Source organism: Lissotriton helveticus, chromosome 1_1, assembly GCF_964261635.1.
Source record: "Lissotriton helveticus chromosome 1_1, aLisHel1.1, whole genome shotgun sequence".
In the NCBI taxonomy this organism is placed as follows: Eukaryota; Metazoa; Chordata; class Amphibia; order Caudata; family Salamandridae; genus Lissotriton; species Lissotriton helveticus.
In genome coordinates, this window is record NC_136057.1 from 418,285,537 (window position 1) to 418,305,632 (window position 20,096).

Consider the following 20,096-nt stretch of genomic DNA (forward strand, 5'->3'; position numbering starts at 1 on the left):
CTGGATAACCTTCGAGAGTTGTGGACTAGTGATGGTCTAGAACTCGATGACGAAGCCTGGCAGGCTGCGATCTCTTCCCCGAAGGAGGTGGCTATCCCGGCGCGCCTCCGGTTTGTCCAGCTCAAAATTCTACATAGGGTGTATGTGACTGGTCCACGTCTGGTACGCATGGGGTTCTCTGCGGATGGCTTGTGCAGGCGTGGCTGTGGTATGGTGGGCACGTTTCTCCATATTGTTTGGGAATGTCCAGCTGTGCTACGCTATTGGACTTGCGTGCATGATGTTATGAGTGAGGTCACGGGTGTGCAGTTAATGCCTGAAGCGCGGAGATGTTTGTTGAATGTCTGGGAGCCGAATGACTATAACCAGGCGCAGCTTCGATGGGTGACCCTGGGTAACATGATTGCCAAGAGGGACATTGCCCAACTATGGGGCGCTCAGAGGCCACCGACAGTTCTGGTGTGGCAACAAAACATGGACTGGTGCATGTTTAGAGAAAAGACTGTTTATGTTTCCCGTGGCAAGCCCCGCAAATGGGGGAAAATTTGGACTCAATGGAACACGTACCGTGGCGATATATGTACTCCCCACTTTCCGGAACTTAATACCGACCTGTCTTCCTCCCAACCTGATGTTTCCTCCGCAGGAATTTAGATATTTTGTTTGCTTCTGGTCTCCTCCCCCCCCCCCCACCCCCAATTTCACTGTATGCTCTGAAGTTTGATTTACGTCTGTACCCTCCACCAGGCAACGTGGTGACACATTTGTATTGTAATGCCTTGTTTTTGTTTTGTTTCTCTGTTTTCTTGTTCTTTAAATGTAATAAAAAGATTCAAAAAAAAAAATCAACATCTAAATTGAACAGAAGAAAGCAGAGAGTGCAGTCCTTTGCTGACGCTCCTGCAACTCGCCCGTCACTTTGCCGAAAGAAGTCCTGCTGAGGGTTCAAAATTACAAGTGAGACGCTTTTTACTTTGCGCATGCTTAGGCGTACACCAGAATAAGGAATGAATTTGTTCCTTACAGTACGTGTAGAACGAGCCTCCTCTCTTTTATAAAACTAAAATGTCAACTTGATTTGCCTAAGTAAATTTTGAAGTAATGCAATTGGAGATGGCAATGTGATAAAAACCATACAGCGCAAGCACGACCTCACAGTTTTCATATTCGCTTGGGAAAATATTTGCCAGTCATTTTCCAACTCTTTCTCTGAGTCAGAATACATATCCAGTGGCTACATTGTATACTAAAGAGACACACGCCAGCAATTCAATCAACCCTGCCCTGCTTGGGGGTGAAGAAGTTAGCGATCTTGTAAGCACTGACTGACGCTTTTGAGGATTCAAATAAATAAATAAATGAAACTTAAGCGCTGAAGCCATTTTTTCCGTTTGTTCAGTTTCATCAAACTTGTGCTTTGTTCTTCTAGGGATAATACCACATGTAAATATTAGGAATAAGAACGCGTCATTAGATAGATGTTTTATCAAAACCTCTTTTTAGGTTGCAACTTTATTTACAAATAGAATTGTTCTACAAAAAGAGAATTTTATTAGAAATGACCCTCATTCAGCATCTTCTTTAGATATAACAAACTTTTGTTATTAAATATGTCCAGTCAGCAGGTGACTTTATAAAAGTGTATGAGGTTGATGTTTTATATACATGTGATGAACACGGCCAGAACAGGTCAACAATGGCTTCAATATTGTATAGAAGATACCTACTGTACATATTAGGATTGTATATGAGTGTATGCTTTTAAATTGGAAATTTGTAAATAATATTGTAAATATAATGCACATTTTGTATACTTATTTGTAGCCCTGAATAAGTCCTTTTGGACGAAACGCGTTGGCTACGGTCGTGTGAAGAATATGAATAAAGAACATTTATAAAAAGATCTGCCGAATGGATTCTAATTTCTGCTATACTTGCTCATTGTTGATTTTCTATTGTGGAGTGCTGGATCATTGTATTCCATTTTTTTTTTTACTAAAAGATGGTTTTCTTTTGTTAAACAATATAGAAATCTCAAAAATTGGCTGCCCGAGTAAACCAGATGAACGCATACTTTTTAAATTGAGGAAGTACGACCAGCTAAGCAACACACAAAACAAGCATTGGAATGCAATATGTCTCGCATTACTAAGAGTTTGAGCTATTGGCATTGCATTATTATTAGCAAGGCCTGTAGCTCAAACTTTCAGTAATGCGAGACCTATTGCATTGCAAATGCTTGTTGTGCTCCTGTCATTACATGCACTACTCCGCCTTGTATACACAGCTCCTCCACACATTACTTGTGTACAGACAGCCCTCTATTCCTTTTTGCAGAGCCCAGACCACCTGCCTCTTCCTCTCTGCTTTTTTACATTGCACCCAGCCACATGCCTCACAATTTCTATAGCAATAACTAACAGCACAATATTTAACATCATCTCTGGTGGGCCAGAAGTAGATGGTTTCTTTGGGCCACTGTTACTTTACCTCTTCCACAATCACTTTAGGAGTTCCTCAGGGATCTTCACTGTTGCCCTGGCTGTTTAATCTTTATGTTCCATTGCTCGATCTCCTTGTCCTGTTTCTTTGGCAATTCAATATCTATGCTGATGATACTTTGCTCATCTGCCATCCTAATGACAGAGTATCCAAAGTCTAATCCAGGCCAAGGACCAAATAAGGAGAAACTGATTGAGACTAATCTAGATAAAAGCAAAGTCTTAATCATGAGTAGTAGCTCTCATTCACGGTCTACTCAGCTATGGCCACATAAACCTTCTCCAAAGAAAAGGGAGGCACTCAAATCTTGTTTATCACCTCAGCTTGAAATTTCTACAAGTGTAAACTGTCATCTGTCTTATCATTGCAAAAACATGACTGCTGTAAGGCTGCTATCTCCACAGTAATTGACTTACTCCTTCAGTACTGCAATGCACTTTACCTTTGCATCAGCACATGTAATTCATACCACTTCCAATGCCTAATAAATCAGACAGCTAGCTAGAGGTGTCAATCTTTTCCCTCATTGTACGAGTGTTAAACCTCTTCTCTCTCCACACTAGCTACCATTCAGGACAGATTAAAGTTAAGATCCATCACATCAGGTACAGATGTTTACAAGATACAGCTTATTTTCTGTCCAGTTCGAAAGATATGCTCCAAATTGAGTACTTTGCTCTGCTCAACTTCATCTTTCGAATAGTACCTCATTTCCACACATCACATATGTGTAGCATTCTTTTTCCTCACCAACCTCCAACTCAGGAATGCTCTTCCTAGCATAATAAATTTAAATTTTTATATTAAGAAGAAACTCAAAATCGTCTTATTTAAAGAGAATTTTCTGTGTCTAACATTTTTCCTCTTCTAGTTTCTATCTTCCAAGTGCCATAATACCTTCGCATGAAAGAGCACTCCACAAAAAGCCATTAGAATTAATGCCAATAATAACATACCCAAATAAATTATATTGCATCAATAGTGATATAATCAACAATGTAAATGTTAAGTTAATATAAGGTCATTGATGTAGTTTGTGATGCCATCTGTCCCATAATGGGTGATGTCAGAGCATTGTATTTGGAGTGTGAATTATGCATTGTTCAGCTAACCAATTTTTTATTGTTTAGTAACCATGCATTTACTTTTTGTTTTTAAAGGGATTTTGAGAGTTTCTACTTTTAACACACGTTAAGTCTTGTAAGCAGAGGAAACAATAACTAACCATTTACAAAGTTTCATTTGTTGCATGTACACTCAAACTGATTCCAGGCTGGTATTATTTCCAAGGAAATCATTAGATTTGAGTGGAAATATTCTTAGATAGTTTTAGTGTTTCTCCAAAATGGCGATTCGCCACTCTGGGTTTGATGAATTTTTAAAACAAGCATTTGCAATGCAATAGGTCTCGCAGTTGTTAGAGTTTGAGCTATTGGCATTGTAAATAGCAATGCCTTTTATTTATGTGTTGGTTTTTAAAACATAAATAAAAGGCATTGTCATTTACAATGCTAATAGGTTAAACTCTCGCAAATGCGAGACCTATTGCATTGCGAGGATTTCAGAGCTTCACTGAAAAGGGTTTCTGATTGAATGAAACGTAGGTGATTGGGCAGTTGGTTCCAGGCCTTGGTCCCTATCACTGCGATTGATTTCTCCCCTTTTGAGACATACCTGAAAACAGGGGGTTTTAGTAGGTTAGCGTTGGATGATCTGAGGGTGCGGCGTGGCACATACCATGCGGACCTAGGCCGAATATAGTGAGGGCCTGAGGAAAGTGGGTACGGGAGACCAAAGAGTATTTGAGTCCTGTTTTTTTTCCACATGAAAATGGGCACAGTAATTTTTCAACCCTGTAGCAAGCCAGGACACATTTAAAGTTTTGAAAGAAATATAACGCCGAGAAATCACAATGAGTATCTTTGTTCGTAATCATCTATACTAGGAAATGACAACCATCAAGGCACATTATTTACATTACATTTGCTAGACTATTACAAGTTATCTTTTTTGTATTTGTATTTTTGTTTAATTTCAGGATTTTTTTTATTTTGGAGTGGATGTAGGAGATCAGTAATTAACTTCATAGGTTACTTTATTTCAGTATATCTTTTGGGTTTATCACAATAGTAATTCAATGACTGTATCCACGTAGGTCTCTGTAGATGGTACATTCAAGTGGATTGAGGGAGCACTGTTGGATGGCGGTTTGGTGGTGACGGAATTGCTACTGGCCTAAGTAATGATTAGGAATAAAAATGTAAGACATCTTTTGTATAGATTGGCTGGAAGTGTGTGGACAATACTTGTTTATGTATGACGACCTAAGAAACTTAAGTAATAGGCAACACAACACATAAGAAAATATCATAAGCAAGTCTAACGCCACTCAGAAATGCCACAAGGCCAGCAACACAGCACACATGTTAAACTGCAATAGACATTCAACCAACCTAAAAATAAAACAAATGGTAATAAAAGCCTTCTACCTTCTTTATTCCCCAAAACTAAAATCATACAACATTGTTTAATAATACATCGCCACTCAATGACCATTTATAATATTGAAGCAAAATGTTCAAACTTCCTAACAAACAATGGCAACACCAAAGTCCCAAGATGAACCAAAACACCAACAGATGGAGTCGTACCAAAAAAGTACTGCTGTATTACAGGCCCACACTACTAGCACACGTGTGTTATACAAATACTCATAACACTTGGAAAAGTTGCTGTATATAACAAATGTAACACAATTCACTTGAAGCATGAGTGGTAAACGTGATCAATGTGACGACATACAGCACTCTGTCTAACGATACACAAGCAAAACAAAAGTACAACGCATATTTTAAGTTGGAATAAACAAAGTCTGAACTCAAAATGGTTCAGTAAGTCTCGATTCAAAACTATTTAGTAAAGTCTGTTTATAATGCGCATAAACACGATATGTGTGCTCAATCGGTGTGGACATTGGATACAAAGGATGTATACAAGTGGTACCAATCCAATTCTAAATAATATTAAACTGCCGCTTAGTAAGGCAAGTTAAAACCGAAGGACAGACGAGCACAACATGCGTAATAAGGCTCGGACTTAAAATCACTGTGTAGACGCCATTGGAAGTGGTGGGTGAAATAGGCGGGCAACTTTTACGTCTACCAAAGAGAGGGAAGCCATGATCTGGGCGGGATCCAGACACAAAGTGGGAAAGAGACTCGCTGGTAAAGGTATAAACACAGAGAAATAAATAGTAGGCTAAACACTTGGACACAGAGCCCTTTGCCGTCCTCAAAACAAATCATAACAGAATGAAAACAAATAAACATAGGAGTGAACTAAACAATTACAAATTCCATATTCGATCATTTTGACCCTATCTTCGCAAAAGTGCCCAGTACCTGGAGGCTCTCTGATCGTATCCAGAGAGAAACAGAGACCAGCTATCTCTGAGATGCTGACAGTTCACATCTCTAGTGTAACCCAGATTTCTAGCAATGCCCAGGTTCTGCTGTGTGGACACAGGTGACACTAGCAACACTCACCTGCGACTCCGCCGAGCCATCCTCCAGTGCAGTTGCACGACAGCCTGCTGTGTGGCGTGGGGGGCCCCAGTCCTAGAGGGGTCACCCCCGACTACTCAGGAGTCGTCCACGCTCCGCTCTTTTTTAATTTCTATCGCGCGCCAACTTGTCCGGACTGCCCTGGGAGGGTGCGCGCGAGCAAGGAGGAGGGTCCAAGTGGTAAAGGACTGGGAGACAGGCAGCCTGCTGAAGTGTGCAAGAGAGTGTCAGAAGACGGCCCCCAAACATGCGCCTAAACCGGACGGGCGAGAAGGGGACTAGGGAATTTCTTTGCTGAAAACAAGGCGATAGATACCAGAAATGGGATTTAAAAAGCAGAGAGAAGATGCCTATGGGGAGGGTGAGATGCGTGGTAAAACACTAGACAGTAAGGATAGCACAAATGGTAAAAGAAAGTTAGTTACTCCTACAGCTCCAACCCAGCTAGCACCTAGAAATGGGCGGTAGCGAAACAGACAGGCTGTGTCACCCAATGGCGCTGATGGAGTACAACAGGTGAGAGTGGGCCGAGTCAGAGAGCGTGGGCTGAAACGCCGGAGGGAGGGAAAGCGAAAGCACGTGGGGTGGGGGGGGGGGTGGGGGGGGGGGAGGGTGTGCGCGCGCACTTACTGCATGCATGCCTAATTATCGTGCACCAGCTGTACACTCATTCGAAGCAAGGGCGTCTGCGCAAGCACGTCTTCACGAGCGCGTCCACAGACCCCAATCGGCGCGTGCCCCGGTCTGTACCGCATGAGAGGCAAGTCCCTGACAATAAGTCTCGCTGGCGACAGCGCTTCGTCGCCAGGTGCGAGTCCTAAAAAGGAGGTAGTACCACGATTGAGCCATAAAGGCTTTCAGAAACCAGAGGGAAAATCGAAAGAAAAGAAAAAGAAGATTAAGCCACAGTGCTACAGACACAGGGGAACAAATCTATGGAGAAATCTGGGAAAACACTATCCATCTGTCAGAACTCTTGACTCAAGAAAAACTTGGGGAGTTTGTAGTTGTACAGTTTCATAGCTTTGCAGTAAGCTAAACGGATTCTGTTGCTAAATAACTATAAAACATGTACTTTCACATCAATAACGATGGGCCACCTCATTTACCCATTTGAAGTTTTATTTCGTTTTGAGGAGACAAATCCCATGAAACAATTGCAAAGTTTTGCAAATATTGTACATGGATCACTAAGACGTTCTAAGGAACACCGACTGGGATCAAATATCCATTGCTGCTTTCCAGGAAGCCATGAAAAAGCACTAAACAAACATAAAAGTGACTAAAGAAACTAAAAAAGAAAAAAACATTGTAGGCAAGGGAAGATGCATCAGGACTTTGGCAAACAAAATGTTAAATTCTATCAAGTTGGAAAATAAAGCAAAAACAAAATCTTGACCATGTTTCTTTATAGGAATCAGTGTTTCAAAATGATGTACAAAGCAATATATGCTTTATTATACATCTCTTTGTTTCAAAGCAATGTATTATTCCATTACACAAACATTAACAGTGAGAAACCCATTTCAGGCTTTTGTATCTTTGGAAAACATGAATTACACACCTGTTTGACCTGTAGGCCATGGCTCCATATTCTTTCCAGTAAATCACACAAGCTGGCAATTAGGGTATTCTCCTCCAAACCAGTAATGTTGGCCTCTCCATGTCCAAGCTCCACTGCTTCATGCCCCATTTTTTCTACCAGCATTCGTTTAGTCTTAAATGGCAATAGAAACATTGTTTATCAATGATTAATGTAGCTACTGACGCAAGTGTTTAGAACTACACTCTTTGAATCTTGACTATAATCAGAATTTTTTGGGAATAAGGCAGGTTTTAGGTTAACAAAGAATCTCAATCGAATTATACTGAACAAGACAAACATAGGCTAATGTATGGGGAGGGTATTTAATTGGTTTTAATTGGTATCTTTGTTCCCAAGTCAGTACATCACTGGAAAAAGAGAATTAGAATTCAGTTAGTATATACTATGGACTGATTGAGGTCGTAATAATACAGGGGTACTATGTAATGGTAGTCTCCCAGATCGTACTTCCCACATTACACTTTTATAAGAAATATGTACAACTAACTTTGTTTGATATTAGCTTACCAAAGCTCTCTTTGAGACAGCCATTCGGGCGGATTATTAACTAATTTCTGCATGTAGAACATGATGGAGAAAATGCAGATAAAGAAAGGTAGATACTTACTTGTATATGGCCCCTTCTTTTTATTTCTTCAGAGTATTATTAGGGATAAAATGAAAATATTTTTAAGATGAGACTAAATAAAAAAATATTTTAGATTTTAACTAACAATAGGATGCATACTGTTTTATTCAGAACGCCTATGAATTTATTAATTGGTGGTATAAAAATAGACAATTTTATTTCGCCACATTCTCAAACGGTTTGGAGCTATGGTCTGGATCCTTTTTGTAGCAATATGAAAAGTGTGTTTTATATTATTGAATTTTTAAAGAGTATGTTTTTATCAGTATGGTCAATTTGGTGAAAGTAAAAAAGTTGGTAATAAACACTTTCCTACAGATGGGGAAAAGCCATTTAATTTTTTTTCATTTAGACATTCTTTGTTATGGGTACTCCGGTATCTGTTATTCTTGTTTTTCGATATTATGATTGTATAAACGTTGTATAATAAACCACTACAGTGAGGTCACATCCAAGCACCTATAATCTGGAGAGATGTGTCATGTGCATCTCCTATGGTGCTCATCCCACAAGCCCCTGGACAACAGCAGGTGAGTGTTCCGCTCGAATTAAGGGGTACATGGAATTCCGCATCTAAAGCAATCATCTCTTTCCCCCTGGCAGAAACTGCCAGTTAATTGCAGTAGGGCGCAATCCTCAGGCACTGCGACTGAAAATTGGTGATAATAATGGAAGACATGGCTGGGGGGAGGCCACTAAATCAAGTTGTGTATTATTCTGCCATCTAGTGGATGGGTCTGGAATTCTCCTTTGCGTTAGTTCTTTTTCAATCTCGCTCTCTTTTTTGTTGTTGTTGGGCGTCGACTGTCCCACCATTTGGTGTCTAATACAGCCTCTCCTGACGTAATACGCCCCTCCTTGGAAGCTTCCATGCGTGGTCGCCATCTTCAGATTCATTATTCTTTCTCTTGTGGAGTTTGCTTTATTATACAAGCTTTACTTTCTTCCGCTCCCTCATCTCTTGGGGAGGCGGGTGGGTATGGTGTGAATCCAGAAAATTCTTCAAGCTGCAGAACTACTCCTACAGGTAAGAAACCATTTTGTTTTGTAGCATGAATCTTTTCTGGATTCACATGCTGTGCACTGATTTTGTAGCGCTTTTTTTTAATCCTTGTAGAGGCTGGGTTGGAGAGGAGTTTCAGCTTGTAAATAAATGTTTCAGTAGACTTTGTCCTACTTGCACTTCCTTGTGCATCTGTCTGTTGATGTAGTAGGGCTTTGTGAACATGTGCACTGATGACCAACTGGATCAAATGGGATATTGTCCAGGAAGGCTATTGTACCTCCTTTCTTACATGCTGAGTGTTCTCTTGGTTTGATCAGTAGTTGAATGTCAACTGTAGTGTGACATCTGGATTTTCGGAGTAATCCACCTTGTGATTCTGTCCCTACACCAGCATTGATTTGAATAGTTTGCACAAGAACACGAGAGGGCGCCGAGAAAGAGACGAGAGAGAAACGCCAGAACACCATCCTGATCAACGCCGATCGGTTGCTGCAGGCTGCCCGTGGCTTCCGAAGTTTCGCTAATCGCTGCTGACGCTGTGCCGTTGAGCCCGTTGTACCCACGCTGAGGCCTGGGGGTCCCCCTGTTTGCCCCCGTTTGCCATCGCCTTCACCACCTGCATCGGGCGGGGCCTGGGGAGCCAGGGAAACCTGGCTCAACGGTCCGGGCGGAACGGAGTTGCCGAGTCAGCGGAGAGGGGATCACGGTCAGTTACCACCAAGTCAGGCTCAAAGTTAGAAGCCTGAGGTCGTCCCGGTCTGTGCCCTGATTTGCGAGACTACGGGACTGTACTACAAGTGCTGCACTGGTTCCTGGAGATTCCCCCTGTGTTCCCATGACCCTGAGTACCGTGTGCCGTGGCATCCTTCTGGCTTCCTGCCTCCGGTAAAAAGCCACGCCTGTACCCCCCCCATAGCCCCCTACAGCCCCCCCTTTCTGATAGCTGTCTGGGGCCTGTGAGCTGTGGTGGTGGCGAGGGCACGGGGCAAAGGATTTGATTCAGGATACAGGATATAATCCAGGACTTTGATTTAGAAAATAACCGGCAAATAAAACGGCAAATAAAACGGATGGGTGAGAGGGGGAGTGATAGGCTCAAGGACGATATTTACCGGGCATTGGACTGGAACGGTAAGCCCCAGCAATTATACTACTACTTTTTTTATTTATTTTTTATTTTTCTCAAAACTACAAGTTGCATGCTCCTTAACTTTTACTGAACTATTTCCTGAACTTTCCTGACCTGCAAGCAAGTATCTTCAGTAAGCTGCATTAAGCCTGCATTGAACCTGGATTTAACCTACATTGAACCTGCATTGAACCTGCATTGAACCTGCATTGAACCAGCGGAAAAAGTTAATTCTGAGTTGGACAAGCCATCCAATTGCCCCCCTTTGCTTCAGCCTCTGCCTTACACCGCAACACCGCAGTCACCGCCCCTCCCTGACGGCAGCTGCTCCAACTTCTCCGCGTACTGTGCATGTGTTGGAAGTGGTAACACAGCAGCGTATGAAAGAAGCAGACAGGCTTGGGAAGTTGTGCAGATCTCTGCGGATCGGGCAGATTTTTGCCAACTGGTAGGAGCAACGAGAGAGGAGAGTATTAGGGAGTGTCTCTGGGAGTCAATCACGGAATTAAATTACACTCAGATATACAGTAACCAGCAAATACAACAAAGTCAATAATATGAGATCAGGAAAGGAAAGGACTGCAGGCATAACATCTAAACGAGCGAAAAGAATGCAGCAATCTACGGTATCAAAAAAGTTAAAAAACAACGCACCAGGACTGACCCAGTCGCTCATCTCCCCGATTTCACAGATGTTCGAGAAATCTGGAAAAATACCGGATAAGTTTCAATTTATGAAGGATCCAACCGGAGCTCTGATGTTAATGAAACCAGAATCAAACAAGGACAAACTACAGACCCCCGTGAAACCTACTAGCAGAGTGTCCCAAAACATGACACAAAACGGTCAGCAAACGGAACAAATTGAACAAAACCGTGACGAAAACCAAAGTGAGGACTTAGATATATTGATTGGAGACCAACTGCAATGGATAACGCAGCAAGAACCACCAAAAGAGATCTAAAATGGTGCTATAAAGAAAGAGACAGAGTCAAAGGAAATCGCAAAGGTAAATGATGATGATTCTCCCTCAAAAATACTGTACTCACATTCTCAGGAAACTAATCAACAACATTACGGAGATAGGATGGAGCAAGTGTCAACAATGTTCCCCATTGAAGTTAATGTTGAAATCAATAAACGGTTGGGTGTACCCTTTGAGGAATATTGCAAAAAACACAGTTGATGGACAGAATGTAGAACAATGTCATACATTCACCCCAGTACAAGGATCTGGGCCTAAATCCATCGTTTTTTTGCACTCCACACCACCCTGGGTTAGACACTGGCTATATGCAAATCAGCTCTGACCCTGTGCCTCATGGGAACAGTCCAGTCCGAACTACCAAGCCATGTCTTTCCCAGACCGGAATCAAGCATCCAAGGACCGGTTTCTGGCTATCAGCCTTCATCAGCCTGGATAGCTTGATTCCAGTGGTGTGGAGAGCCTGGGACTCACGTCTGAGCATACCCAGCCCACTCGGGGTGAAAATTGCAAAAAACACAGTTGATGGACAGAATGTAGAACAATGTCATACATTCACCCCAGTACAAGGATCTGGGCCTAAATCCATCGTTTTTTTGCACTCCACACCACCCTGGGTTAGACCATCAGGATTCAAGCAAGCCGGGCCGAAGAAGGCTGTGATGCCAGAAACCGGTCCCCGGAAGCTTGTTTCCTTCCCAGTATAAGAATTGGCTTGGTAGTTTGGTTTGCCCTGTTCCCATCATGCACTGGGACAGGAACAGACTAATTTGCATATAGCCAGGTTCTGAGCTGGGATGGTGCAGTGAGCTAAAAAACGGCGATGGATTAAAACCATGATCTCTTGACTTGGTAAGAGTATTCTGCATCATTCAGAAGCTCTGTCCATCACCACCCCCCTTTTCCAAAATCCCTTTGAGGAATATGAAATATACCATAATCAAGATAGGGCTGACCAGGGGAGTAACAACAACGAAATCATGCTCAATGAAATAACAAAAGAAACCAAGATGTTGGAGGAAGATTCTGAAGGACCTCTGGAACAACATGTCTTAGTCTCGAATACTATTCAAAAAATAAGGTGGAACAAAAAAATCCCCATTGTACCGATCATATTAAGGGTGAAATGGCCCACAACACAGAATCGAGAATAAAACAACAAGAAGCAGGGATACCTTGGGATATCTTTTACCAAACTTCGACGCTCACATTGGAAGCTCTTCAGTATCAATCAAATAAAATGGACATACAAATTGACCTCTTAAAAATGATGGCAAATAACGTGGCGGGAATTGATAATAAACTGGCCCAACTAAATAATTTGATAATCAGAGTAGTCAGAAAACGAAAAAACAACTTCTGACTGTATCTACGTACCTATCATGGATAAACTAGCAGTACTACAGGCAGTTTTAACAAGTATAATAGAAGACACTAAAAGAAACATCCAAGTCAGTATGGAGAAAGTTAATACTGATAATGCTACTACAAAGGAAAAGAATAAAAATGTAACTGGGAATGGGTTTGTCAGCCCCAAATGCACTGAATTAAAACAGTCAACAAAACACGGTGAAATAGTTAACCTACCAATCCAGCAAGCTATGGACCTACCAGGAAATGAAACTATATGTAAAGCTAATCAAGAGGATCAAATCCACAATATTACTGAACCAGATGGTTTCTCGACGATGTCCAAACGTCAAAGAAAAAAAGTCCGAAAAGCAAGAAAAAATGAAAGACTGAAACGGACGACTACAAATAAGTTAGATGATGATCAAATATCAATAACCTCAGAGGATACAACGAAAGGTAGAAACAACTACTTTCCTATTTTTGGTAAAAACCCAATATCTGGTCCAAACCAAACAATGTGCCCCAACGTAAATGAAACACAAATTTCATCAAGGAATGATAATAGAGTATTAAAAGGGCAAGAGGGCAATATGACCCCAGATATCCCGCCACAGGTAACCAAACTGCACACAACGCAAAAAGATGAAGAAAGAGCGCTAAGTAATGGTTATTCTCACAAAATGAATGGAAGTAGCCCTATTAAATCAACCATAATAACGATTCCTCACCAAAACCACAGCACTGATGTGAGAATACAAAAAGTTGTGGACCCTACAGTGGTGAAGGCTGGGAACGGACCTACTAAAACACAAGAATGGGACTATCTACAGATTAAAAGCGGGGAAGGGAAAAAACAATCACCTACAAACCCAACCAAATTGAGAAAAACGAGGTCCTTATGCACCAAATCCCCAAAATCAGTGAAAAACTTATATTTACACCAGAATTTCAGTCCAGAGGCAGGCATACTCAATCGTGGGAACCTACTTAGACTATTTAAATCAATACCAGCACTGACTAACATTGTAAGTAAGGATATTATCTCTATTGAATTTATAGAGGGGAAACACAGTACTCAAACTCCGACGTTAATTACATTAATATCTCCAATAATATCTCCAATAATATCTGAGCAGATCATGAACGGGCGAATGACATTTAAAACCTGGGGCATACTACTAACCAAACAAATCCCAGAGGTTTATCCTACTCCTTTTATTGGGAATGAAACAATATTAAAAAATCTAAATGTAGACACTCAGATCGTTTGTCCTAAAAAATGCACTTGGTAGATCTCCCACAAAAAATGTATGTACCCCGTCGCAAAATACCATAGACCGAAATTTAGAAATAAATGAAAAATGGATTAATGTGGCACTACACACCAACCGTAAACAATGATATGGTAGTCCACTGCAAATAGGCGCAATAGGTAACGACAAAGAAATAATAAAAATGTGTTCATGGAACATTAATGGGTTGAGAGGTAAGATTCACAACGCACATATTGATTCTATAGTGGAAACATCCCAGATTATAGCACTACAAGAAACATGGGAAAACAATCCATTTTTGTTGCATGGATACGCCGGCTATTATGAACACACAAAGGAAGAGCAAAGGTTCGGGCAAGCTAGTGGGGGTCAGGCAATATTTATCGCTAATACGTTACAGGTACACCATGAGCAAGTGGAAGTATATAGTACGAACATCCTGATAGTCAAACTAAACTATAAAATAAATAACCAAAAATCCAAAAAGTTATATCTTATCACTGTATACATACTGCGTACAATCGAAGCAGGGAAACAATTTGCGGAACCTTGAACAATGTTCTAATCAACATAATGTTGGAAGATCCTTTGGCAGATTTTCTAATTACCGGGGACTTTAACCTCAATCTTATGTCTTCCTACATAAGAGATGATACAACGCAATCGCAAAATCACCAATGGTTAATTCCAGAGCAGGATCTAGGGAAAGATAATAACTCAAGTAAGAACGGAATGGGGAAAAAATTCGTAAAGGACATTGAAGCAATGGGACTTCGAATTCTAAATGGCAGAATAAAATCGGATGTGCCTCCAGCATATAGTTACTTTGGGTATAATGCACATTCCAGGATTGATTACACCATGACCTCATTATTTATGTTTCACAACATTACCTCGTACCAACTAAAGAAAGTAAATGAAAGTGACCACGCCCAGCAAATAATTATAATGAACATCGGAACAAATACAAACAAGGCTTATGAGACGGTCCAAGGGCATATTGGAACAACTAACTATAAAAAACTATTCTGGAATGTTGGAAACAAAGAAGTAATGAATGAACAGGTGGAAAGGCTCGTGGAAGCATCCTTTAAAGACACTGTACTTGAATCTGTGATAGAGCAGTGGGAAAATCTCACTGTGATGCTGATCAGGACGCAAAGTCAAACACAAACAAATAAGAATCAAAAGTGGAAAGAACCAAACAGGGATAAGGAACATCATTTAAATTTGCCATATACAATAAGGAAATTGAAGAAAGATCGAAATAGTACTATTAGGTTAATGAAGAAACCGGGGGTAAAAGCAGAAAACCTGGGAAATTTGAAGCTACTAAATCAAAATTTGAAGAAGCTAATATGAAGTGAGAAAAATAAAGCAATACAGGCATTTTGGGCAAAAGTATTGCACGCCAGTAAGCAGAAGAATCCAAGAGACTTCTGGAAAACTATCAATGGACTCGCTAGACCCAACAAGCAAGTAGTCTCATTACCGCTAACCGAGCGGGAATGGAAGATTTTCTTGAGGAAACATCTAAATCAAGACACTATACGGCCAACTTTACCGGAAATGCGACATGGGGGAAATAATGATAACGACATGGTATCTTCCTCTCAGGAGAATGATTTGGATACACCAATACTCATAGAAAAAGAAAAGATAATCAAACTTATAAAAAAACAGAAGAACGGTGCTCCCGGACCGAATAGGATACCTTTTGCACTCTTTAAAGAAAACCCGGAACTATGGGCGACCATCCTAGAGAAATTATACGTAGAAGTCATCCTAACAGGAACTGTACCCAAGTCATGGCGAGGCTCCCCAATAACCCCAACTTTCCAAAAAGGAAATTGGGCACTTGCAGAAAACTATAGGTTGATCACATTACAAGATACGGACGCCAAGTTGTTTGCCAGAATTTTGCCGACTAAATTATCGGAATGGGTGACTGAAAACAAGAAATTGCCTTTCAATCAAACAGGCTTCATACAAGGCTTAGGAACAACAACAAACATTTTGGTTCTCGCCCTAATTATGGTTAAGACAATTAGACGGAAGCAACCTCTGTATCTTTGTTTTATAGACTTCAAATCCGCATTTGATTGTGTCAATAGAAAACTACTTTGGAAAAAACTTGACAAAATGAAAATTCCACCTCCCCTTCTTAAGCTGATTCGCCTCTTATATACTGACACATGGGTGAGTGTGAGGATGGGGGACGGCACAACACTATCTAAGGAGATTACAGCAAATGAAGGCCTGAAACAAGGCTGTGTTTTAGCCCCCCTTCTCTTTAATTTGTTTCTTTCTGACCTAACTGTAATACTGGACGAGGAAAACGCGCACCCCCGAAATTAGCTGATAAGCGTCATACGAACTTGTTGTATGCGGACGACGTCATACTTTTGAGCCATACAAAAGTGGGACTACAGCGTCTAATTAGGAGGACTCACATGTACTCGAAGGATCATGGGATGGTCATAAACGAGACAAAGACTAAGATCATGGTAGTTACCAAAAATAATACGATAAGACTCAAGAGTAAATGGTTCATGGACCAGACCGAGCTAGAACTAGTAGAGGTATACAAATACCTGGGTGTGCTATTTGATGCAAAGGGCAACTTCCAACTACAAAAAAGGGACATCCAAAGAAAAGCGAATGCATTAACTGCAGCATTCAGAATTGTCCAGAAGTCACTTTCCAGCCTAACCTATGGCCCTCTTTTGAGTATTATTAGTGCAAGACTCCGACGGACTATCACATATGGTAGTGAAGCGGTAATGGGCAAGGATACTGAAACTCTGAACAAAATCATAACCAGAGCATATCGGGCCCTATTTCGTCTTCCCGCGAACGCATCCCCAGCCCAAGTAAGGTTGGAGTTTGGCTAACTAATCAACACTATGCAAGGCAAGGCCATTTTATAAAAGTTTGGAACCAAATAAAAACTGACCACCAAAATGAAATATCGCTCCTGTTATGAACCAAATTAAATAATGATACTAACTCCACTGCATGGCTCTATCTTAGGGAAGCAATAAAGGATTTTGCGGTTACATCGATATGGGAAAATAATATAACCAGACATCGTTTAAGAAAATAATGAATAAAACTGCAAACCACCTATTGATTTTAAACGATAAAGCGATCCTTACTAAGAGAAAACACACTTGGGCGATAATTAACGGTTATAAAAAGAAGGAAATTCAACAATATCTGGTAACACCCTGGACGGAAAAAAACAAACAGGTGCTCCTAAAAGCCAGATTTGGAATAATGCCAGCCCTGTGTCACCTTCCACCGTGGGAGAGATCGGTAACCCAAACGCAATGTAGACTGTGCAATAGTGGTGAGGAGGATATTCTGCATCTTCTGTGTACTTGCCCTGAACTCTTGCAGGAGAGAAAAACATTGCTTAAGTTTCATTTTAAGGTACGAGGCATAAGGATATGCAGGCAGGCCCTGATTAAGTGCCTGCACTCGAATGATATCATTTTAAATGCTACATTTGTAAAGTTCCTAATGATAGTTAAAAGGAAACTAGGAGCTGTAACTATTTTAAATATTTAATTGACTACAAAGCTGATGTAATGGTATTTTAAGTGTTTTTATACACGAATATAGCTTTTACTGTTTTTCTTTTAGATGTGTAATATTGTAAGATTTTAAACAATCAACACAATAAACTACTTTGTACTTTGTACCTTGTGATGGTGTGTTTAGTAACTGGTTTTCCTTTGTTATTGCCTGCGAAAGACAATGTTGTTTTAATTTCCTTACTGATTTTGTTTTCTCTATATAGTATATTAGCGCTCTTCTGGCATCATGTAGTGCTTTTTCAGCCTGAGTCGTTGGCTGTTGGAAGAAACTAGGCATTTGAATTGCATGGTGTATGTGAAAATGTGATCTCACCATTGGTAGGAAATGTGGGTCTCACCTCATGACTTTCTGTTTTTGAGTATTTGCATGTATGGTTCTTGGAAGGTTAGCGCTTGCAACTCACTCTTCGTAGAGATGTCATTGCGATGAAAAGGCTGTTTTAAGTGTGACTAATTTCAAAGGGGCCTTGTGAAGTGGTTCAAAGGGTTTCCTCATGAGTTGGGTTTAAGTTTCATGTAGGTGTTAGTACACTACTTGGTGGGGTTATTCTTTCTGCCCCCTCTAGAAATCTTTTGATCACAGGAGTTTAGAAGAAACTTCTTTTAGTGTGACCCCAAGTGTAGGCCACTATTGCTGCCAAATGTCCCTTTAAAGATGCACAGGTTAACTTGCGATCTAGTAGGTGTGTGAGGTATTGTATAACTGTGGTGCCTTTTGGATTGTCTTGTAAGAAGCCATATTTGTGACAGCACCTTGAATATTTTTCCCATTTGACTGTGCATTTCCTTGTTGGTCATCTTGCTTCTTTGAGTACCACCATTGTCCTCTCTAGAAGCGCTAGATGTCCAAACTCTATAAACTCAGGGGCAAAGCTGCGCAGTTCAGCGAATTCGGTTCTGGGTGAAGAATCTTCCCCACTTTGCATGGAGAGCAAGTTTTGTAACACTGGTAGTTTCTGCACATTGTTGTAAGCAATCTCTATTAGGAATGGGAACCAGGTTTGTCTCGCCCACTGTGGGGTGAATGTATTAAGGTCATCTATGACTGTCTGCATTTGGTTATTACCAGTGATAACAGTGGGATGGGGGAAAAGCATAAGCAAATCTCCCTGATCAGTCTATCGACGGAGCATTAATGAAGGATTGAAGGTGTGAATGTTTAGGCAAGAAGGATTGGCATTTCACGTTCCCAGGTGTTGCAGAAAGGTCTATTTCTGGTGTTCCCCCACTTTCTGAAGATCTTTTTGAGCACTGTTTGATTTAGTTCCCACTTGTGTGAGGTGGTTGCTTGTCTGCGCTTTTACACTGTCTGTCCCTGGTAGATGTATTCTTGTTATGTTTATTTATGTCTAGAAGACCCATCTCCAGAATTCCTGTGCTAGTTTTAAAAGTACAAAGGATTTTGTTCCTTCATGTTTTTGAGCTAGAACATTGATAATGTATTGTTGGTTTGAATTAGCACTGATTTTCCCCACAGCTTATTCTGAAAGGCTTTTAAGGCTAGGAACACTGTTTTCAGTACGTTTATGAGTTGTACTGCTTCCTCTACTTCCCAGATTCCTATGATTTTGAGTCTTCCCATATGAGCTCCTCATCCCATATCCGAGGCGTCTGTGGTAATAGTCACTGCTGGAGTGGGAGATATGAAATGTCTTCCAGTTGCTATATTTGTTTTGTTCCACCATGCCATCTCCTCCTGTACTTTTTGCGTGACAACCACTAGAGTTCCCAACTCCCTATATCTTGTGAACAATGACTCTGGACCCATTGTTTAATTGGTCTCATATCTAACAGTGCATACGGTGTTCGAGGTAGGCAGAAGGCCATTTTCACCAGCATCTTCCCCACAGTCCCCCCTATCAGAGACTTGGTGAGCTTCGTGCATCAACTATAGTATCCTCTTCTCGCAAGAGTATGCTTTTGCCTCTGTTGAGTTGATTCACGCTCCCAGAAAGATCTTTTCTTGTTCTTGTTTGGGTGATGATTATTCTTGGTTTATGGAAACCCCCAGTTTGTGTAGTGTTGATATAACCTTATTTATGTTGTTTGTGCACTTGTGTAGTGAGTTTGTTTTTACCAGCCAGTCATCTAGGTAAGGATATACGTATATCCCTTGCCTCCTCAGATGTGCCTCAACTGCTGGTAAGCACTTTGCAAACACTCTGGGTGGTGATTGCATTCCGAATGCTATCACTTTGATTTGATAGCGTGTTCTGTCTTCAACAAAGCGCAAGTATTTTTGTGGCTGGGATTTATTGGGATGTGTAGGAATTCATCTTTTAGATTTATTGTTGCCATATAGTCTTCTTGTTGCACCTATGGAATGACATCCTGCAGCGCTGTCATTGAAGAATTTATGTATGTTTATTAACTTGATTAAGAAACGCAAGTCCAGTATATGACGTAGAACTCAGTCTTGCTTCGGTATCAGAAAATATGTAGAGCAG

The 20,096-nt window shown here is 40.8% G+C and overlaps 1 protein-coding gene across 4 annotated transcripts in view; it reads right to left on the minus strand.

Annotated features, from left to right (window-relative positions):
• The window catches only part of DENND5B (DENN domain containing 5B), a 578,042-nt gene that overhangs the window by 222,923 nt on the left and 335,023 nt on the right, over window positions 1–20,096 (minus strand). For all 4 annotated transcript variants that reach the window (XM_078673773.1, XM_078673772.1, XM_078673775.1 and 1 more), the window contains one exon: window positions 7,630–7,782. In XM_078673773.1, the coding sequence (XP_078529899.1) occupies window positions 7,630–7,782 (153 nt within the window). The remainder of the gene's footprint in view (window positions 1–7,629; window positions 7,783–20,096) is intronic.